Source organism: Hemiscyllium ocellatum, chromosome 43 (assembly GCF_020745735.1).
Source record: "Hemiscyllium ocellatum isolate sHemOce1 chromosome 43, sHemOce1.pat.X.cur, whole genome shotgun sequence".
Classification (NCBI taxonomy): Eukaryota; Metazoa; Chordata; class Chondrichthyes; order Orectolobiformes; family Hemiscylliidae; genus Hemiscyllium; species Hemiscyllium ocellatum.
In genome coordinates, this window is record NC_083443.1 from 18,123,183 (window position 1) to 18,147,133 (window position 23,951).

Here is a 23,951-nt window from a genome sequence, read left to right on the forward strand (position 1 = left end):
CTAAATGTCTGCATTCTATATCACAAAACCCAAGCATGAAGAAATAAGAACAACCAAAGGGATTGTCCTGCACGTAAATCCTCTTGTGATCCTGTCTAGTAAGAGTTTAATCTTTGAAGCCCTTGCAATTGCTGAAAGATTCTATTCACTGGCTGTAGTCTGAATGCACAAAGGAGAGGTGATTTGCTGCAAGGAGTCATTAACCCTACTTGCATGATGTTTTGGGTAATGATTAATCAAATTGGATTTTGGAAAACAAGCAGTAAAGTACAGTCACTCTAACCTTGACTAGGTTGTCGCTGTGTTAACTGGTTAGGAGTGGCAACATCCACAATCTGATGGGTAAACCCCTCAAGTCTCCTTATTTGCAAAACACAGAGTGGAGATCGAGGCAGTGGGCCAAGTCAGAATCCACCGAAACAGCTTGGTGAGGAAACCTGCTCTAAAAGGTGAATGGCACTCTTGTTAATTTAGTATGGAGATATCTGCCAACTGCTGATTGCAGCAAAGAAGAATAATGTTATCTGTTTGATTTTTAAGAGAATATTGGACCAATTAGTAAGAAATTGATCTGCATGGCTGCAACAAGATTTTGGGGAGTGCTGGACTGCATTTGCAGAATCCTGGGGATTATAACTGCTGCAGGTATGTGAAAACAATCTAAACTACATAACAATCACCAATAGCTATAGCCCACCATCTTTATATTCAGAACTGAGTGCCAGGATCCCTCATTTACTGAGTAGCGCTTTCAGGATTCTATATTGAAATCGTTAGACCCACTGTTGCACAGTACCTCACAGGAGGTTTTAATATTTGGAAATATTGCAAGGATAACGTTTAACTTGCTGTCAGCTTTAAAACTGCCTCTTCATGGTAGTTTTGAATGAAAGGTTGTTAATAAGGTGAAAGTAAAAGTGGATTTTCAACAGCAATTTTGTGGAATCCCCTTGCTAGTGTGAACATAACCCATTGGGACCCACTAGAAGTGTTGAAATGTTCCTGAGTTTAACTTTTGGCATGGAATACTGCAGCAACACAACTAAAAGACTTAAACTTACTCTACAGTGGCAGAGGTAACATGCACGTAGGTGGGATGATAAGGTGTTTAAGACAGAAATCCAATGACCGCATGAAACTCTGGAGCCTGTCTTGATTGTGCTGCTCTGGCCCCAAACCCTTGACGATGAAAATGTCAAGACTCAGGTAGTTGAGGTAGAATTCAAGGTCACTGCTTTATCAAATTATTCTAGCAAGGAGCAGTAGTAGGTTGCAGCTGGGTGTAGGATATGGTCACCGCCATTCGGTCCATCAAAACGTTTTGTTTGGTCTGTGAAGAAAATAAAACGTGGAATTTTGGTTTAAAATTACATCATTATTCAGGAGAACAAATGACAAATGTGGCTTGGTTTACTTATCTGGGTATAGTTGGTGCAAATTAAAAATAGTCTGGGTCCAGAGGAGCATTTGTTTCTCACAGAGGGTGGTGAGTTTTGGAAAGGGCTGTCAGAGGCAATGCTGGAAGTGAGTACAATTTTGTCATTTAGGAAATATTTGGACAGGTATGTGGATAGGATAGGTATGAAGAGATATGGACCCAATGCAGGCAAATGGGGCTAGTTTAGTTGTGAAAACTGTGCAGTATGGACAAGTCGGGCTGAAGGGCCTGATTCCATGCTGTAAACCTCTATGACTGTATGGATGCTAACTTAATTGATTTTGATCATTTGTTGAAACTGAGAGAGAAGAGGATCATTTTTTGCTTGCTCCACGCAGTCTAGTACTCACCCAGTCTGCATCTTCCTTGAGATGTAGACAGACTAAAAATTCTATATCATACTTTATCTTGTTGAGAAATAAAGGGCCACAGACCAAAGTATGACCATCACTGAGTGTGGCAAAAAAGAACAGATTGTAAGATTAATCAAAAAGAGAACTCATCATCCCAAGCGGAAGATTATAAAGTTTCACAGTACTGAGGTCCTGAGAAAGAATTAGATGAAATAATCAAAGAACAACAGCAGGGATGGAGGAGGAATCATAATAATGGGAACCTGGTGGCAAAGACCAGAAAATTAGTGCTCACAGTTGTGTCAACAAACTAACGAGAAACAAGGTAGAATGTATAGAAACAAGATAGAAACGTTGGAAGTGTGTGAGAGAGAGAGAGAGAGGTGTATATCCATTCTCCTTGCCCCGATTCAAAAGTACAAAATAGACATGAAGCGTGTCATTCTAGACGAGGGAAATTGTACTCAGCGTCTGGGTAGATCCAGACTTCCGTCACAATCGTACAGGATTTTTGACGAATGGGTTTAATCCTGGTCATCCACAGTGAAGCCAAGACGATTTCACAAGCCTCAATCATCACAGACAAATGGAATATGCCTGTGATCTGGGATATCAGTATGAGGGAATACTGCAATGATTATGGATCTCTATATCATACGTAATGTCGTGATCATATCAGAATGAGATGGAACTTGGACCCGGGATGATATCTCAGATATCTCTGCTTCTACCCTTTCCCATGTACAAAGTTACATTTGATAAAGCCTGTTAGTGTTCACTTAACCGAATGCAAAGCTGACCTTGCACTGCGGTCACATGGAAAAGTGTTAAATAGCACCTCCAGTCGATGGACAGCATAATATTCCCAAAGCAGAAATGTCCCTCATATATGCTCACAATTGGAATAGAGTATGTAAGTATAAAAAGGTACTGATGTTTACTTTAGGGATTTAACTTTGGATAATACACTAATGTGTTGAAACTTCTCAACTCACGAGTAAGCTCTTTCAGCAATAGAAAATGTTGCTGCAGTCGTGCAAAGAAGGATTTCTAAAACTGATTTGTCATTTCTAACATCTTAAGTAAGAGTTATTATTGGATCAGCTAACTGCTTTTGAATCAGGTTTTGCATTACATAGTAGCACAAGTAAACATGATTTCTGAGCTGGATTAGGCCATTTGGTCCATCCAAGAGCTATCATTGACATTCCATCTCCCATAAACCATCCCCTCTTACAATAAGGAATGTTTAGATTAGATTAGATCCCCTACAGTGCAGAAACAAGCCATTTGGCCCAATCAGTCCACACCAAACCTCTGAAGAGTAACCCACCCTGACCCATTTCCCTCTGACTAATGCACCTAGCACTATGGGCAATTTAACATGGCCACCTCACCTAACCTGCACACCTTTGGACTGTGGGAGGAAACCAGAGCACCCGGAGGAAACCCACGCAGACACAGGGAGAATGTGCAAACTCCACGCAGACAGTCGCCGGAGACTGGAATCGAACCTGGGATCCTGGTGCTGTGCGGCAGCAATGCTAACCTCTGAGCCACTGTGAAGAGCAAATCATAATCAGTTAAAGACTCGAATGTAACCTTCATGTCCAACTAATGTTTATAAGCCACTCAAACTCTGTCCTCTTTGCCTGTTGAGTTTCTCAGTGATTCATTATTCTTTTACACAATAAGGATTTGAATAAGATTTCACAGGTTAATTATTTTCTTTAACTCTTTTCCAGCCAAAGTTATTAAACAGAACCAATTGAAAATCCTGAAATGTTTTCAATACATTTTCGGGTCTGATTCAATGTGGAAAGATGTTGGTGCTAGGGGAGCAAAATGGTGTTTATACCAGATGATTAAATTAGTTTAAAGAACATGTAGCACCATTGTTTAATGTATCAAGCTTAGTCTGAATGAGGTGCTTTTCTATGCTACAGAGCAAACTGGAAGCCATGTGTATGACACATCCCCATCTTAAGCCAGGATCTGAGTCATCGTGTCATAATCATCGAGTCATGCAACATAGAAACAGACCCTTTGCTCCAACCAGTCCATGAGGACCATAATCCCAAACTAAACTTGTTCCACCTGCCTGCGCTTGGCCCATATCCCACCAAACATTTCTTATTCATGAGCTTAACCAAACATTTTTCAAACATTGTAACCATACCCACATTTTATCACTTCCTCCTGCAGTTCATTCCACACACTAACAAGTTGCCCCTCATATTTTTTTGAAATCTTTCTCCTGCCCCCTGTAAATATGCCTCCAGTCTTGAAACCTCCCACCTGAGGGAAAAGACATTTATCATCTTTCAGAATCACCTCCAACAACCTACCCACCACCGAAGTCAAACTCACAGGTCTGCATGTCCCAGGCCTCTCCTAACATTCTTTCTTAAACAAAGGCACAACATTAGCCACTCTCCAGTCACACGAGCATAGTGGATTTGGCTGCATACAGCTCCTATGTTGCACGTGGCACAATCTGAAAACATGCCATGTACACACAGTTGAGACAAAACCGGGGTGTTTGACCAAAGAGCCCAAACACACACTATTGTTATTCTGCTAAGTAGTCAACATTTAAATCAACATTAAGATCAATTCAAAACCAAATTGGAAACATACATCATTTTGCACAGGACCTATTACCACATTGTATCCAGCACTGAGTTTGGCATTTGATACAACATTTTGTAGAGCATTGTGTCTGCATGCACGTTGCACTGGGTTTCTCTGCATCATTGTATATGTCATTGTGCTTTGTATTTTACACATTGTGTGCAGCACTGTAGTTGGTATTTGAAATAGATGTGTTTATTGTCAGACTCATTACCAGGTGGCACAATGTATTTACACAGAAAAAAAAACAGCGGTGCGGCTGCCTATCTCAAGATGGTGCTGTCCATATATTCACAGGACAGAGCAGAGGCAAATTCATAAGTGCAAGAAAGGCACCACCATGTGTGGGCTGTAGACTCTGAGACATCAATGCTGTACTACCTATGGATTTGACGGCTAAGCAACCCTTTTCTACCGAACACAAAGAAGAACTAAGAACAAAGAAAATTTACAGCCCAGGAACAGGCCCTTTGGCCCTCCAAGCCTGAGCGAATCCAAATCCACTATCTAAATTTATCACCTAATTCCTAAGCATCTGTATCCCTCTGCTCCCCACTTGCTCATGCATCTGTCCACAGAACAAGAAAGAGCATAGACAACAGTGTTCAAGGAAGGGGAGCTGGGATAGACTGTCCACAGCTGTCTGTCATGGATATGTGTTTCTAAATAACTGTCTCAAAAAGCCCTTTAGGTTTAGCAGTTACTTACTCCTCAGTTGACATTATGCCCTCAATGACAAGCCACATCACTCCTGGATAATTATTCAGTGCTTGGATCAAAAATTGGTCAGCACGTAGTTGGACTTAAGTCACAGCAGATCGTGAAACATCCTTCACTGTGACCAATCCTATGTTCAATGCCATTTATGCAGATACAGGCAACTGGCATGCAGACATGGCTGCCTGGTGTCACAGGGGCTATCTACATTTGCACGGCTGTAGGGCCATCTTTGTCAGCCATGTTTAAAGTTGGGAACATGACCACTGATTCCAGGCAACATTGTACCCAGCACTGTACTCCCTCATGTTAAAACAAATGTTTGAGGAATTCACTGCCAAGTGCAAGTAACTTCAAGAATCCAATTATAGGAGGAAAGAGATGATTCAGGTTGGTGGGATGCAGATCACTGTATGATTTGCTTGGAGATCTTCTCTGTCCACCACTTGCATTCATTATTTATTCCAAAGCAAAACTCGAATGAAACAACACAATGAAAAAACCAACCTAACAATAATGTTAAGAAACAAACTTAACGTGTTAAAGTTTTTTTACATTCCAAAATCTAGACTCTGATTCACAAGTCTTCCACATCTCAGAAGCTCAGCGAACCCACATTGGACCTTCTGGAGCAACGCTCCTGTCAAACGGTTTTGAAATGAACTCTGATTATTTTTGAAAACAAGAGGAAATCAGGTCAACTAGAAAGACAATTGATCAGACATTCCAGCTAAAGACAGTGAGTAATGGAATATCCTCAGTGATTCAACCTCAAGGAAAGGATTTGTTGACAAATGATGGACAGTTTCTACATTGCTGATTATCATGTTCTGGAATGGATTGTCCACAAGAGAGCTGGAAGTGGATTCCACAGTAAATGTCAAAAGGAATTTGGATATGAACTTAAAAAGGAAACATTTGCAGAAGGGCAGGGAGAGAACAGACAGAGCAGAACTAATTGCTCAGTCCACAACACAGGTACAATAGTCTGTTTAGAGAGAAAAACATTGCAGACGTTGAAACAGGAGGTTGGAAGAACACAGCAAGCCAGGAGGTGGAGAAGTCGATGTTTCGGGTATAACTCTTCTTCAGGATTGGGGAAAGGATAGGGAGCTCAGACATCAACAGAGGGAAGGTCATGGGAGAAAGATAAGTAGGATAGTGAGTTTCAAAACAAGGTTTTACTCAGAGCCCAGCATAAATCAACTTTCTAAAATGAAGTGAAGTTGGGAATGATTCATTCTTTGTTCACACAAATTACAAAAATAGAATGCTGCTGGAATAAAATGCGAACAATCTCGGGAAATTATGATAGAATCGCCCCATAAGCAAGTTTCAGAGATCCCAGGACCAACTCTTTAAAAATAAATAAAATCACGGATTACTTACGTCAGAAAAAAAATGGAAAATTTCCCAAGACAGTCAGTGAAATCCCTTCAACATGGGAACAGGAAAAGGCCATTCAGCCCTTGGAGCTTGCAATTCTGTTCGAGTCATAGAGTGAGACGGCACAGAAACAGGCCCTTCAGCCCAACTTATCCATGCTGACTAGGTTTCCTAAACTGAACTAATCTCATTTGCCTATGTTTGGCTCATTACTCTCTAAACCTTTCCCATTTATGTACCTGCACAAATATCTTTCAAATGTTGTAATTGTACCCACCCCGAGCATTTCCTCTGGCTGTTTGTTCCAAATGCATACCACCCTCTGTGTGAAAATGTTGCCCTTTAGGTCCCTCTTAAATTATCCCCCTCTCACCTTAAACCTTTGCTCTCCACTTTTGGACTCCTCTATCCTGGGGAAAAGACCTTCGCTATTCACCTCATCTATGCCCTTCATGAGTTCATAAACTTCTCATAGACTTCTTGTAGTACTGGTGGCAGTTTCTTAAATCCAGTTGACAGGCTCGGAATTTAACTCCCTGACAATCCGGTCCCAATCTGTTCTGACAGTCATCCTCAAGGACTTCCTGCACACCAACCTTCGATAAACCACTGCATCTTTCATCTAGTCCACTTCCACTACATTTTTGATTCTGAAGTTCTTGCTCCCTGTCCTGATGATCCATTTCCATGTTTAAAATTGCAGCAATTATATTCAACAGCTGCCTCTGATAATTAAATGTAACTTCATTTTAAAATAGTCAGATTGCCTTTAAGAACAGGAGAGTAGCTGTTCCATGTGATATGGTCAGAATGGAGTTTGAACTTAAAAAGAAAGCTGATGTTTCCCTTTCCATTACCTGAATAGACTCACAAACTCTTAACATTCACCTGTACCTGTGTTTTTGTTTTTGCCGCTGTTTACCTATTATTTACTATCTATGCTACTTAACTCTGTGATCTGTCTATATTGCTCGCAAGATAAAACTTATCACTGTGCCTCGGTACATGTGACAATAAATTCAACTCAATTCAGTTCTATTCAATTCAATTCATTTATGTCACAACACAGGTCTCGGGCACATTTACATGTTACCCTAGTGCCTTTTACTGAGTGTTTACACACTATACAATGAATCTGACTGTGACCTATAGTTGTTGGAAAGGAAAACAGGGAGAGGAATAACAACACAGAGCTTTCAATGCAATAAATAACACAGGGCACCTTGTGAACAGAAAATAAAAAGGCAAGCAGGCACCAAACAAGTTAAGTAGAAATTAAGAGAAGTGACTAGAAGATTGAATCAAAAATCTGAACTTCAAGAAAACTTTCAGAATGATTGCAAAGAATAAGATCAAAGTTGTCAAAGTCTCTTGCACAATGAAAGAGTGATGCATAAACAGCTAGAACAAGAGAATTACAGAGTGTAGCACACGGTGGCACAGTGGTTAGCACTGCTGCCTCACAGCGCCAGAGACCTGGGTTCAATTCCTGCCTCAGGTGACTGACTGTGTGGAGTTTGCACATTCTCTCTGTGTCTGTGTGGGTGTGCTCTGGTTTCCTCCCACAGTCCAAGGATGTGCAGGTCAGGTGAATTGGCCATGCTAAATTGCCCGTAATGTTAGATTAGGGGTATGGGTGGGTTGCGGGTCAGTGTGGACTGGTTGGGCCGAAGGGCCTGTTTCCACACTGTAAGTAATCTAATCTAATAATGTGGATAGAATATGGCATGGCTGCAAAAGGTTTTGAAGATGATTAGGATTTTAAATTTAATGTGTTGAGGGACCAGGTGTCAGTGCAAATCAGTAAAACTAGGATCAATGGGTTTTGATTTTGACCAAGACAGAAATAAATAAACCATTTGAGTTTTGGCTAAATTAGAATTTAAGGTTTGTGAAGGATGGAAGGCATTTTACAAATCTAAGATGCAAAAGTGTGGATAAACTTTGTGGCAGCAATGGGAATAAGGCAAAGGAACAATAGTTGTCTAATATTGAGTTGGGTGTTTTCAAAAATATTCTTAACAATCACTGAACCTTGAGATTTGAGTGGTGGTGAATGTTCATACAAAGTCATCTCAACCAATGAAGAAAGGGTTTCTGAGAAAAATGTTAGCTTTCCTGTGAACATCTCAATTGAATCATGACCAATTCATGCCTTTGACTTCATTTACCTGCCTCAGCCCTTTCTGCCATGATGCCAATAATGAACAAAAAACACTTAAAATTACAATTAAAATGATACATTGAACCGACCTAAATTGCTGTTATCTCTTTCATCTTTTAGAACAGGCTGCAGGTTTCCGTTCATCAATATGTAAATCCCAGAACTTCTTTTAAGTCTCATGCTCGTGATAACTTCAGGTTTTATTTTGAAAAAAGTGACAGCTCAGCTCGGGCAATGAAACAAAGGTGTGACATTAGCATCCCAATCTTGAGTCGGACTGGTTCTATTTCCGAGGTGGGAGTTTGTAGAATGCTGTATGGGTTGACTGCCTGCAGGTTACGTGTTTTTCAGCAGAATTTGCATTTGCGGAATTGTATTTGCAGATACATTCCATTTTTGCTCGGGGGGGGGAACTCAAGCTGCCGGCAGTCGCACTCAATCCATACAATGTTTTGTGTATCCGACTTTGGAAATAGGATGGGATTGAGGGTGATTTAGCATTTGGATCAGAAATTGGCCAGCTGAAGGAAGATAGAAGATGGTGGTTGATGGGAAATGTGTATCCTGGAGTTCAGTTGCTAGTGGTATACTGTAAGGATCTGTTTTGTCATTTTCATAAATTACTTGGATGAGGGCATAGACAGATGGGTTAGTAAATTTGCAGATGACACGAAAGTCGGTGGAGTTGTGGGTAGTGCAGGAGGATGTTGCAGTTTACGGAGGGACACAGATAAGCTGCAGAACTGGGCTAAGAGGTGGCAAATTGAGCTTAATGTGGAAAAGTGTGAGGTGATTCATTTTGGAAGGAGTAATAGGAACACAGAGTACTAGGCTAATGGTAAGAATCTTGGTGTCGATGAGCAGAGAGATCTCTGTGTCCATGTGCACAGATCCTTAAAAGTTGCCACCCAGGTCGATAAGGTTGTTAAGAAGGCATATGGTGCATTGGCTTTTATTGGGAGAGGGATTGAGTTTTGGAGCCATGAGGTCATGCTGCAGCTGTACTGTGGTGCTCTGTGTTGTGGACGCATTTGGACTATTGCATTATAAGAAGAATGTGGAACCTTTGGAAGGGTGAAGAGGAGATTTACTAGGATGTTGCCTGGTATGGAAGGAAAATCTTATGAGGAAAGGCTGAGGGACTTGAGGCTGTTTTTGTTAGAGAGAAGAAAGTTAAGAGGTGACTTAATAGAGACATACAAGACGATTAGAGGATTTGATAGGATGAACAGTGCGAGCCTTTTTCCTTGGATGGTAATGGCTAGCATGAGGGACATAGTTTAAAATTAAGGGGTGATAGGACAGATGTCAGAGGTAGGTTCTTTACTCAGAGAATAGTAAGAATGTGAAATGCCCTGCCTGCAACAGTAGTAGACTCACCAACTTTAAGCTGCAGATGTGTTGCTGGTCAAAGCACAGCAGGCCAGGCAGCATCTCAGGAATAGAGAATTCGACATTTCGAGCATAAGCCCAACTTTAAGGGCATTTAAATGGTCATTGGATAAATATGGATGATAATGGAATAATCTAGGTTAGATGGGCTTCAGATGGTTTCACAGGTCGGCGCAACATTGAGGGACGAAGGGCCTGTACTGCGCTGTAATATTGTATGTTAATATGTTCTAATGAATTCTGCACCTGCTGTTTTGTTTGCTGAGTCATTCCATATTCCCACTCTCCTTGATGTGAAATCTACTTCCTGATTTTACTACTAAATCATTTGGCTTTAAATTTCAGACTGTACTCCTGTTTTCTCTTTGGATTCCCCACCGGGGGAAAGAATTTCTCTGAGTGTAACAAAACTCTTAAACTTTTAGTAAACCTCAATGAGGTTAACTCCCGCCCATCGCAACTCAAGGAAACAGAAGCCCAAGTTTTTGGAAAGGCGAATGGGCTCCTGTACCTGTCGCCAGTGAAATTTAACTTTGGCAGTGTTAAACCAGTGATGGTGAATCCCTGATGAATTTTCACAGTCGACTCAAGGTAATTTTCCATAGCCTTCACTGTTGAAGTGACCAGTTTCACCTTCAAAATTCTGTGTAGAGTTGATAAAGAGATGGATATACGAATTTCTATGTTAACTAGAATCTATGATTGGAACTGCCAGTGGGTTTTGATCTCATAGAATCCCTACAGTGCGGAAGCAGGCCATTCAGCCCATCAAGTCCACACCAACCCTCTGAAACCCTATTCCACTCAGATCCACCCCACCCCGTATCCCTGCATTTCTTATGGCCCATCCACCTAGTCTGCACATCTTTGGGTTGTGGGAGGAAACCCACACAGACATGAGGAGAATGCAATAGTCACCCAAGGGTGAAATTGAACCTGGGACCCTGGCACTATGAGACAGCAGTGCTAACCATTAAGCCACTGTGCCATCAGCTTCAGCTTATCAGTTTCTCCAGCTTCAGATGGTCAGTTGTAAAAGAAAAGGAGTAACACTTGTAATCTATGTTCCTTCTGCACAGATTGGAGCATCAATTTCAATCAGTAGCAGCACTGTTACCTCCCCCCCCCACCCCAGGAGCAGAAAATTGTGGAGTTACCTACCGCTGCAGAATGCTCAGCTCAAGGAAGAGTAGCAAGAGAGTGCTGCATTACTGGTGTGAGGTATTTTCTGGTTTAACTTCAAACCAAGGTCCTGTTTTCCATTTCAGGTAGATGTAAAGGTCCCATGGATCTTTGGGCAGAGAGTTCTTCTGATGTTCTGATCAATGCCTAGCCAACAGCACCAAGCCAGAATAACTGGGCGCCTTTCTCGTTGTTGTTTGTAACCAAATCGTCTGCAACAATTTCCCTTCGATCTTGCTTCATGCATCTCCAGTGCAGTGTGACCCTGGATGCCTCAGTCTGTCTAAACACCCAATGATCCACACAGTGGCTCAGTGGGTTAGCACTGCTGCATGAGTTTCCTCCAGGTGCTCCGGTTTCCTCCCACAATCCAAAGATGTGCAGGTCAGGTGAATTGGCCATGCTCAATTGCATTAGTCAGGGGTGAAAGTAGGGGAATGGGTCTGGGTGGGTTGCTCTTCGAAGGGTCGGTGTGGATTTGTTGGGCCAAAGGGCCTGTTTCCATGCTGTAGGGAATCTAATCGTTCAATTTGTCCTTGCTTACTGCCTGTACTACTTGCAAAACAAAACATTTCACTGTACTTAGGTAGACATGACTACATTAAAATGTGTTGCTGGAAAAGTGCAGCAAGTCAGGCAGCATCCAAGGAGCCGGAGAATCGACATTTCGGGCATGAGCCCTTCTTCAGGAAATGAAGGGCTCATGCCCGAAACGTTGATTCTCCTGCTCCTTGGATGCTGCCTGATCTGCTGCACTTTTCCAGCAACACATTTTCAGCTCTGATCTCCAGCATCTGCAGTCCTCACTCTCTCCGATGACTACAATAAATCAAATCAAATGAGAAATGACTGACAGCTTTTCTGCAAGTTGCAATTTGTGCGGCTCTACTCTGTATCCTGAGAATGTGAAAGTTGTTAAATGAATACATCGGAGAAAGTGAGGACTGCAGATGTTGGAGATCAGAGCTGAAAATGTGTTGCTGGAAAAGCGCAGCAGGTCAGGCAGCATCCAAGGAGCAGGAGAATCGACATTTTGGGCATGAGCCCTTCTTCAGGAAATCCATAGCCAAATGAATACATAGCCAACAATGCCCACACCCTATGAATGAATTTTTAAAAGAAACACAAATCTCTCTTCCTCTTGGTATTGATAGCATTTCTCAATATGGTGGCAGACCAGGAGGACTGCATTAAAATAAAAAAAAGATTTTGTTGCAAGTATCAAAAGGCAGGGAAGTGTCATTTGTATATTGGTGTGAATCATGTTGTTATTGACAGTGGATACTGCAGTTAGAACATGAATATTTAATACTCCCATCATAAGATCAAGGAATGATCAAAGTAACTTTTTAAGACCTACCGACCCAGGCCTGGATTGCAAGAGGAATACTCACAAGAACCACAAAATGTCCGTCCAAATCAACAGGTCTCAAGAATTCCAAGCCCCACCTTGGAAAGTTTTCGGAGTTCCTCCCTTCCTTGAAGTAAACAATAACTCTGATACAAAACACTGCAAAGTAGCTGCTGCTATTTTTAATGATAATTAAATATGTTTAAAGCAATACTCAATGAGCATGAATAAACAAACTGCAAACTGTGAACATTTGTAGGTAATCCTTGCAATAACAGTTCACCTATATACAGTCGCCACCCAACTCTGTACCTGCGGGGGGCACCTTCCAAGACCAACCACAGATAGGAGTGAACTCATTCATTTAAATGGGAAATTTCCCTTCCCGGCAGCCCCTGTTTGGTCCCTGATTCTGGAAGGTTCCCTATAACATACTCGGGCTGCGGTAAACTGCGGGTAACAGAAACCACGGAAACCGGACCCGGGGACATGGTGAGGGATGGGGAGGGGGGCGGGGGTTGGCGCTCTGTATCTTCATTTGCCTTCCCTTCTTAACTGTGTGGAAGTACAACAGTTGCCAGCAGTACTCTTCAATCTCACTTGTAACTATTCTCCATGTGTATGCCTGAGCTCCTGGGTTGACTACTTGGCGAGAGAAGCATCACAACCAGCCCTTACTCTATCCTGACGAAGGGTTAAGCCTTGGATGCTGCCTGACCTGCTGTGTTTTTTCCAGCGCCACACTTTAGCCACTCTGACTCTCCAGCATCTGCAGTCTTCACATCTCCTGGTCGATGTAAACCATATAGTGAAGCCTCTGCCAAGGATGCCCACCTTGAAGAGGTTTTCCTCCTCCCTTCGCAAAGATTTCAGCGAGTCTCTCTTCCACTGTAACCCCTTGGTCATCTCCTCCACCCTGAATCTGTTCAGCGCATCCTGAAACAGTCCCCATTGCTACAGCCACATCTCTTTCCTCAGCACCTGCCTACATAACCTACTTATCCTCCTTGGACTCCAGATAACATTTCAATTTGGATCAAACTGGGACAAACGCTACCTACAGCATATCCAGAAAGTGTCCTTCCTCCGGATCCTCAGCTTCACGCTCTCAGCCATGTGCCGACACCTACTCTCTCTACTGTCAGCCCTACCCCAGCTCAGGGTCTCACTCTCCCAGACCTGTGAACCTGAGAAGGACCCATACCTTCAACCAATGCTTTTTCTCCAGCCCTGAAGAAGGTTTATGCATGAAACGGTGATTCTCCTGCTCCTCGGATGCTGCCTAGCCTGCTGTGCTTTTTCCAGTGCCACACTTGGTCAACTTTTATTCTATCCTCATCCAATGTCCCAGTAGCACAGCCTTTCATGAAGAGCAGGAACCTCAGCTGATAATCTCACAGTGTTAAGCCAACAGAGTGACATGGAGCTAATTCTATGCCTCCAGGAACCCTGTAGAAGATCAACACTTATATCCAACTGGTTCTCCAAATAGATTTTCAAAAACAATGAGCATCCATGGAATCCACGGCTTATGAAAGGCTTTAGTGAACATTGTGAGATCTTTCTGAATCAATCCAGTGCATTCAAATCCATGGAAGTGTGGTCCTCACCTGGACTATGCACATTCTGGACCCATGGCTGACAGTTTTGGCTAGTCCCAGCAACACCTTGACAGGGAGGTCCTCCAACTCTCTGAAACCCCCTACTCACCAGCGGAGCTGCAAGTCAGGAGCGTTCAACTGAAGTTTAGTTAAAGAGAGAGGAAACATGTCCTTTAAACAGTGGAATAGGAGCTGTAAACTCTTACATTATACATGAATACACAGGAGCTAATGCTGGGATCTGTACTGAAATCAAACAATACTGGAGATCATAACGAGTCGTGCAGCATCTATGGAGAGAGAGCAAACTAACGTTTCGAGCCTAGGTGACTCTTTATCTCTGATGCGGCATTTTTTGTTTTCAAGTGTGAATACATACACTTGCTGAAGCCACAGTATAGACTCAGAATCTCAGTATCTGCAGAAGGGGAAATGTAATATTTGATCCTCCTGCTTTTAGTTAATCCTTTCCATCCCGGTGGTGCAGGGATTGATCCCCAAATTGATGGCCACCCAGTGCAGGAACTTGCATCATCCAGATGACAAGGTATTTCTTCAAGATGTGCGGGGTTGACAGAGGGCAAGGAAGTGCAGAACTTGCAGGAGTGATGTTTACAGGAAATGTTCGAGGGTTCATGTCGTGAGGCAAAGGATCCTAATGAATTTTCTCTCAACAATCAGTAACTCCACTTGAACAGGAGTGTGACCAGTTGGGATCCTTTCACATATCTGCACCTTCTGCACATATTAAAACAAGTCAAGGTCAAAGCAATTGATCTAAGTACCTGAATGGCTTTGCCGACAACATGGGTAGAAGTGCCAAGACAACTGAGTAACCAATGCCTCTATTGACATCTGAAGCATACCAATAAACACCTCTCCATAATGGCAAGTAAATCATTTCATTCGATTTGTTCATCCAAATCATCAATGCTTTTGAGTATGCTACACTCATTCAGCTAGCGTGCCTTTAAGAGACAATAACCTTGTGGTATTACTGCTGGACTGTTATTCCCAGAGGCCCAGGTAATGGTCTGGGGACCTGGGTTCAAATCCTGCTATAGCAGATGGTGCAATTTGAATTCAACTGACAAAAGATCTGAAATTAAGAGTCTAGCAATGACCATGAATAATACATTGTCAATTTTGAAAAAACCTACCTGGTTCACTAATGTCCTTTAGGGAGGGAAGCTGCCATCCTTACTTGATCTGACCTACATGTAACTCCAGACCCACAGCAATGTGGTTGACTCTTAATTTACTTCTGGTCAATTAGGAATGGGCAATAAAGGGTGGCTTAGCCAGTGATGCCCTCATCCTGTGAAAGAATAAAAATAAAATTCTATTTTTATAGCGCAAATGTCTCTTCTAATTCCATTTGATGCTTGCCTATGCTTCATCCATTATCTAATTTGGTATCTTATTTTATTATCCCTTTTTATTAATCTTGCTCCCTTGAATCTGAGCTCCCACTCAGTTTCCCACCTTCCTGCCAATCTACTTTAAACCCTCCCCAACAGCAAATCCCCCCGTGAGGATGTCAGTCCGGATCCTGTTGAGATAGTCATCCATCTTGTACAGGCATCACTTGCACTAGAACCGGTCCAAATACCTTAGTTACCTGGACCCTCCTTCCTACACCATTTATCCAGCCACAAAATTACTCTCTAATTCTATCACTGTGCTCACTAGCACTTGTGACTAGAAGCAGCAATCCGTCAGTCAGTGATGTTCCTAGGCATCAGCAGTCCATGTCCTTCCAAACAGTGCTTGTGATTTTGGAAGATACTTCAAGGGAGCCTTGGTGAATTGCTCCAGTGTATCTTGTGGAAAGTACGCACTGAGCATCGGTGGTGCAGTGGGTGTTTGTGGATGTGGTGAGTTGTGCAAGTTCCCCTCCAAGCCATTCGCCATCCTGACTTGGGAATATATCATGGAAGCCTGGGAAAACACTTACTGCACATTCCCAGTTACCCTGAAGAAAGTGGTGGTGTGTTGCCTTCCTGAACCACTGCAGTCCGCTAAAAACCTCCACAGCATTAAAGGGGGATATCCAGGATTTTGATCCAGCGACACTGAAGAGTCATGCACTCCACATAGATTATTCAATCCAGGGGAATCACTCCCTCCACATGGATTAATCACTCCGCATGGAGCGGTCAGGGAATCATAGAGTCATAGAGATGTACAGCACAGAATCAGACCCTACGGTCCAACCCGTCCATGCCGACCAGATATCCCAACCCAATCTAGTCCCACCTGCCAGCACCTGGCCCATATCCCTCCAAACCCTTCCTATTCATATATCCATCCAAATGCCTCTTAAATGTTGTAATTGTACCAGCCTCCACCACTTCCTCTGGCAGCTTATTCCATACACGTACCACCCTTTGCGTGAAAGAGTTGCCCCTTAAATCTCTTTTATATCTTTTTCCACTCACCCTAAACCTATGGGCGGCACGGTGGCACAGTGGTTAGCACTGCTGCCTCACAGCGCCTGTAGACCCGGGTTCAATTCCCGACTCAGGCGACTGACTGTGTGGAGTTTGCACGTTCTCCCCGTGTCTGCGTGGGTTTCCTCCGGGTGCTCCGGTTTCCTCCCACAGTCCAAAGATGTGCGGGTCAGGTGAATTGGCCAAGCTAAATTGCCCGTAGTGTTAGGTAAGGGGTAATATGTAGGGGTATGGGTGGGTTGCGCTTCGGCAGGTCGGTGTGGACTTGTTGGGCCGAAGGGCCTGTTTCCACACTGTAAGTCTAATCTAATCTATGTCCTCTAGTTCTGGACTCCCCCACCCCAGGAAAAGACTTTGTTTATTTATCATATTCATGCCCCTCATGATTTTATAAATCTCTATAAGGTCACCCCTCAACCTCCGATGCTCCAGGGAAAACAGTCCCAGCCTGTTCAGTCTCTCCCTATAGCCCAAATCCTCCAACCCTGGGCAACATCCTTGTAAATCTTTTCTGAACCCATTCAAGTTTCACAACATCTTTCCGATAGGAAGGAGACCGGAATTGCACACAATATTCCAACAGTGGCCTAACCAATGTCCTGTACAGCCGCAACATGACCTCCCAACTCCTATACTCAATAATCTGACCAATAAAGGAAAGCATACCAAAAGCCTTCTTCACTATCCTATCTACCTGTGACTCCACTTTCAAGGAGATATGAAACTGCACTCCAAGGTCTCTTTGTTCAGCAACACTCCCTAGGACCTTACCATTAAATGTATAAGTACTGCTAAGATTTGCTTTCCCAAAATATAGCACCTCACATTTAACTTAATTAAACTCCATCTGCCACTTCTCAGCCCATTGGCCCATCTGATCAAGATCCCGTTGTAACCTGAGGTAACCTTCTTCGCTATCCATTTTGTCTCCAATTTTGGTGTCATCTGCAAACTTACAAGCTATACCTCTTATGCTCACATCCAAATCATTTATCTAAATGATGAAAAGTCATGGACTCAGCACTGATCCTTGTGGCACTCCACTGGTGAAAGGCCTCCAGTCTGAAAAACAACCCTCCATCATCACCCTCTGTCTACTACCTTTGAGGCAGTTCTGTATCCAATGGCTAGTTCCCCCTGTACTCCATACAATCTAACCTTGCTAACCAATCTCCCATAGGAAACCTAGTCAAATGCCTTACTGAAGTCCATATATATCACATCTACTGCTCTGCCCTCATCAATCCTCTTTGTTACTTCTTCAAAAAACTCAGTCAATTTTGTGAGACATGATTTCCCACGCACAAAGCCATGTTGACTATTCCTAATCAGTCCTTGCTTTTCCAAATACATCCTGTCCCTCAGGATTCCCTCCAACAGCTTGCCCACCACTGACGTCAGGCTCACTGGTCTGTCGTTCCCTGGCTTGTACACAATTCCTTCCCCCCAAAAGTAAGTTGCCTTGGCAGCGTCACAATATGCCATTTCTCTTCCTGCTAACGATTCACTGTGACTTCTCACTTTGTCCATTGTTCGTCTTTTTGTCCTTTATCTAATACAGAGCCCGCATAGCCAAGCATTACACAAATTATAGGAAATGGTCTTAGAGGTTCATGCTCAAACCCTGTCTTTTGTGTTTGTTTCTTTATGAATCTTTCTGTAGACCCGTTTGTTGCACCTTTGTGTTGTTGCAGTACTAAATCTGGTTGTGTTCGGAACTGCATCTGTTCTAATGAGTGTTCAACACAGTTATTAAAATGGCCTATTCGGGCTCATCGCCAGTTCTGTTACTGAACCAGCAGACTGTCTTGATAATTACTGTCTTTATTATTCTGCAATCTCACTGATACATGGGTCAAGCAGAATAAAGGATTTAATCCTTGATGGAATTATTAAGAACATTCCAATATTAAGCAATGCAACATTCACAACGTGAAAAGGGAACACTTTCTTGTATTGGGCACTTGTCAGCATCAGGCCTGTACAGGTCAAGTATAGAATCAGTATCTGTGCCCCAACTATGTCACATCATTTAATAGCATCCCCTAATAGCATCATTGGTGTGATTTTTTTCTGTTTGCACACCAATCGTGTTGCAGCCTCTATTGAAGGAGGATACCAGTCACTGGCATTTCTTTGCTGTGGTCTTGTACAAAACAAACTTAAATCCATTCCACACAGGACACCAGGCAGGAGAAACTTGCAGCCCATCAGTCTGACTCCAGGCCCGAAACAGTGTGGCTGAGTCTTAAGTGCCCTCTGGGCAGTTAGGGGTAGATAGTAAATGCTGGCCTAGCGAGCAAAGCAATCATTTGCCAGAAACCAGCATAAACTGGAGGAGGCGATGGCCCAGCGGTATTATCGCTGGATTGTTAATCCAGAGAGGAAACAAGGACTGCAGATGCTGGAGAAGTCGGAGTCAAAACGTGTGGTGCTAGAAAAGCACACCAGGATGGACAGCATCCGAGGAGCAGGAGAGTTGATGTTTCGAGCGTAAGCCCTTCATGAGGACTGTGATGAGGGGCTCATGCCCAAAATGTTGATTCTCCTGCTTCTCGGGTGCTGTCTGACATGCTGTGCTTTTCCTTTCCAGTGGCACACAGTTCGACTCTGTTAAGCCAGAGACCCAGGTAATGTTCTGCAAACCTGGGTTCGAATCCCGCCTGGCAAACGGTGGAAATTAAATTCAATTTTTGAAAACTGTAATGAAGAGGCTAATGGTCACAATGAATCTGTTGTCAATTAATGGAAAATTTCATCTAGGAAGGTACATCCTTACCTGGTCTGGCCTACATGTGACTTCAAACCCACAGCAATGTGGTTGACTTTAACTGCCCTCTGGGGTAATTAGGGATGGGCAATAATTGCTGGGCCCGCCACTGATGCCTCATTCCCTGAATGAATAAGAAAAAAACTCATGTTCCTGTACTGTTTCTTGCAGAGTTTTTAAATAGTTTCTGAACTCATAGAGAGTTGAACTTTCTCTGGTTCCTTTTGTGAAGCATCCTACCACGCAACAGGGAGTAGATAATGCTGCAATGTGATATACAATGAGTTCTGGAGTGGGAGCAGGCCGTCAGAGGATGAATTGGGAACGGCCTTCCAAATGGAGAAAATTAAACATAATTCTTTAATGGGGTGTGTGCCTGACTAATAGTTCCAGTATTTGGTCTCCATCCCTAATCACCTTTGAATTAAATGATTTGCTAGAGCTAACAGAACAACTCAGATTGAACTACATTGCTGTGAATTTGGACTCAGACATAGGCCAGGCAAGGGAAGGTACCAGCATCCTGATGTTCTAACCAGTGTTTCCCTACAGAACAAAGAGGATAGGAACTAGATAACAAAAATCAATGGTAGCCACAGCTACTTTATATTCCACTGGTTGTAGTAGGATTTGAACCCACATCCCCAGAATCAATGGGCTAGTGGCATCAGCACTACTCCACCATTACCTCTATGAAGCACAGGCCTGTCCAAGGTTGACATCTGCAGACGCTTCCCCGTTTAAGGAATATTGCTTCCAACTGAATCATCTCTGTCTCCCAGAATTGTAACGCACATGATTATGTTTGACCTCCCTTTTCCAGAGAACACAAGTCCAATCCTCCAAGTTCTTTTCACATAATTAACACCTTCCTGACCAATCAGAATACACTCACAGGATAAAGCCAAAGGTGAGAATCTACAATCATGAGGAGATTCTTGAATTCCTGCAACTACATAGAACATAGAACATAGAACATAGAACATAGAACATAGAAGGATACAGCGCAGTACAGGCCCTTCGGCCCTCGATGTTGCGCCGACCGAATCCTACCTAGCCTATACTAGCCCAATAACTTCCAAATGCCTATCCAATGCCCGCTTAAATGACCATAAAGAAGGAGAGTTCACCACTGATACGGGCAGGGCATTCCATGAACTCACAACCCGCTGTGTGAAGAATCTACCCCTAACATCTGTCCTATACCTACCACCCCTTAATTTAAAGCTATGTCCCCTAGTAACACCTGACTCCATTAGCGGTAAAAGGTTCTTAGTATCTACCCTATCTAAACCCCTAATCATCTTATACACTTCTATCAGATCTCCCCTAAACCTTCTCTTCTCCAATGAGAACAGCCCCAAGTGCCTCAGCCTTTCCTCATAAGATTTTCCTACCATTCCAGGCAACATCCTGGTAAACCTCCTCTGCACTCGTTCTAAAGCTTCCACATCCTTCCTATAGTATGGTGACCAAAACTGCACACAATACTCCAGATGAGGCCGCACCAGAGTCTTATACAACTGCAACATGACCTCAGGACTCCGGAACTCAATTCCTCTGCCAATAAAGCCCAGTACACCATATGCCTTCCTCACAGCACTATTTACTTGGGTGGCAACTTTCAGAGATCTGTGTACATGGACACCAAGATCCCTCTGCTCATCCACACTACCAAGTAGCCTACCATTAGCCCAGTAATCCATCATCTTGTTATTCCTACCAAAGTGAACGACTTCGCACTTAGCTACATTGAATTCCATTTGCCACATTTCCGCCCAGCTCTGCAACTTATCTATATCCCGCTGTAACTTACCACTTCCTTCCTCACTATCCACAACTCCACCGACTTTTGTGTCATCCGCAAACTTGCTTACCCAGCTTTCAAGTCCTTCCTCTAGATCATTTATAAAGATAACAAAAAGCAATGGTCCCAAAACAGATCCTTGTGGTACACCGCTAGTAACTGCGCTCCAAGATGAACATAATCCATCAACTACTACCCTCTGTCTCCTTCCAGCCAGCCAATTCCTAATCCAAACCTCTAATGTATCCTCAATGCCATACCTCCGAAGTTTTAGCATTAGCCTACCATGGGGAACCTTATCGAACGCCTTACTAAAATCCATATACACAACATCTACTGCTTTACCCTCATCCACTTCCTTGGTCACCTTCTCAAAGAACTCAATAAGGTTTGTGAGGCACGACCTGCCCTTCACAAAACCATGCTGGCTATCCCTGATCACGTTATTCCTACCTAGATGTTCATAAATCTTATCCCTTACCATTCTCTCTAAGACTTTGCCCACCACTGAAGTCAGACTCACTGGCCTATAGTTGCTAGGGCTATCCCTACTCCCTTTCTTGAACAATGGGACCACATTCGCTATCCTCCAGTCCTCTGGTACTATTCCTGTTGACAACGACGACATAAAAATCCAGGCCAATGGCTCTGCTATCTCCTCCCTAGCTTCCCATAGGATCCTGGGGTAAATGCCATCAGGCCCAGGAGACTTATCTATATTCATCCTTTCCAATATTCCCAAAACCTCTTCCCTGCATATTTCCAGGGCATCCATTCTAATTATTTGTGATTCCATATTCACATCAGCAACAGTGTCCTGTTCCTGAGTGAATACTGATGAAAAGTACTGATTTAATGTCTCTCCAATCTCCTCCGCCTCCACACACAACTTCCCACTACTATCCTTGACTGGACCGATACCTACCCTAGTCATCCTTTTATTCTTGACATACCTATAGAAAGCCTTTGGGTTTTCCCTAATCCTACCAGCTAAAGACTTTTCATGTCCCCTTCTCGCTTCTCTTAGCTCCCTCTTTAGCTCCTTCCTGGCTACCTTATAACTCTCAATCGCCCCTACTGAACCTTCACGCCTCATCTTTACATATGCCGCCTTCTTCCCTTTCACAAGGGACTCCAATTCCTTACTAAACCACGGCTGCCTCACAAGGCCCTTTACACCATGCCTGACTGGTACATACCTATCGAGGACACGCAGCAGCTGCTCCTTGAACACTCCCCACATCTCATTAGTGTTCTTCTCTTGAAGCCTGTTTTTCCAATCCACACATCCTAAGTCATGCCTCACTGCATCATAATTTCCCTGCCCCCAGCTATAGCTCTTGCCCTGCGGCACACGATTATCCCTCTCCATCACTAAAGTAAAAGTCACCGAGTTGTGGTCACTGTCCCCGAAGTGCTCACCTACCTCCAAGTCTAACACCTGGCCTGGTTCATTACCTAGAACCAAATCCAATATAGCCTCCCCTCTTGTTGGCTAGTTCCATTCGAGTAAAGAAGAATCAAAGGGGATTTAATTGAGGATTGTTAGGTTATTAAACATGTTTGTACCATATATAGCAATAGACTAATTCCTCTAATTGAAATGTTGGTGGGTCTGATATTCAGCTTAAATTTTTGTGTTATCCTGTCATGGAATATGGGCATCCCTGGCTGAGTTAAGCGTTTATTGCCCATCCCTAGTTATGCTCAAAAAAGGTGGGGAAGAGCTGCCTTCTTGAATAACTGCTTTTGGTACATCCACAGTAACGTTAGAGAGGGAATTCCAGGATTTTAGCCCAACAACTCTGAAAGAACAGTGATATATTTTCCAGTCTGGGTGGTAAATGGCTTTTATCTGAAAGAATGTGGAGAGATCCTTCACACAGAAGGGATTTGGAGTACTGGATGATTTTCCACAGAGAAAGATTGAGGCATTTGGAATAGTTTTGGATTGGTTGAGAAATAAGCTGGCAAAGATACAAAGAGCCAAACATCTTCTTCCTCTATTACAAAAACATTTGTTTCCATAATATGGAATCACTGTCACCACCTCTCAGTGAAGCAGTGTGTGCTATCCACAAGGACAAATTCACCAAGGCTCCTTAGACAGGACTTTCCAAACCTGTGACCACTTCCTTCTAGATGAAAGGGCAGCAGGTACATGGGAACGCCACCATCTGCGAGTTGTCCTCCAAGCCACTCAACAACCTGACTTGGAACAATATCACTGTTCTTCCTGCATCGCTGGTCAAAATCCTTGGACTTCCTCCATATCTACATTGTAAGATACCTGCATGAAATGGCCTGTGACAATTCAAGAAGGAAGTTCACCATCACTTCAGGGGCAACTAGGAACTGGCAATGAATGGTGACCTAGCCAGGGATGGGCCCATCCCATGAGTAAATAAACATTCTTAGAATCTTTCGGAAGGTAGTGACATGACCAAAATGTAATATTCAAAGGTGACCCACATAACTGGTTTATCCTAAAGGTAGGTTTTTGATTCATTGTGTGAGAAACAAAGCTCACTCACTTCAATAACTTCAGTCCGAGACAAGATCTGAATCAGTAGCGCTCTTTATTTCACACTTGCAAGTGGGTGTGATGTCCACAAGGCAAGGACAAAACATCCACTTGCAAGTGTGAAATAAAGGGCGCTACTGATTCAGATCTTGTCTCGGACTGAAATTATTGAAGTGAGT

General features: G+C 43.1%; 1 protein-coding gene across 1 annotated transcript in view; it reads left to right on the forward strand.

Moving 5' to 3' along the window:
- Positions 1–368: 368 nt before the first annotated feature.
- The window catches only part of tmem72 (transmembrane protein 72), a 29,796-nt gene continuing 6,213 nt past the window's right edge, over positions 369–23,951 (forward strand). Inside the window, exons 1-2 of the mRNA XM_060854296.1 lie at positions 369–449; positions 541–645. Of these exons, the coding sequence (XP_060710279.1) occupies positions 576–645 (70 nt within the window). The 5' untranslated portion in view covers positions 369–449; positions 541–575. The remainder of the gene's footprint in view (positions 450–540; positions 646–23,951) is intronic.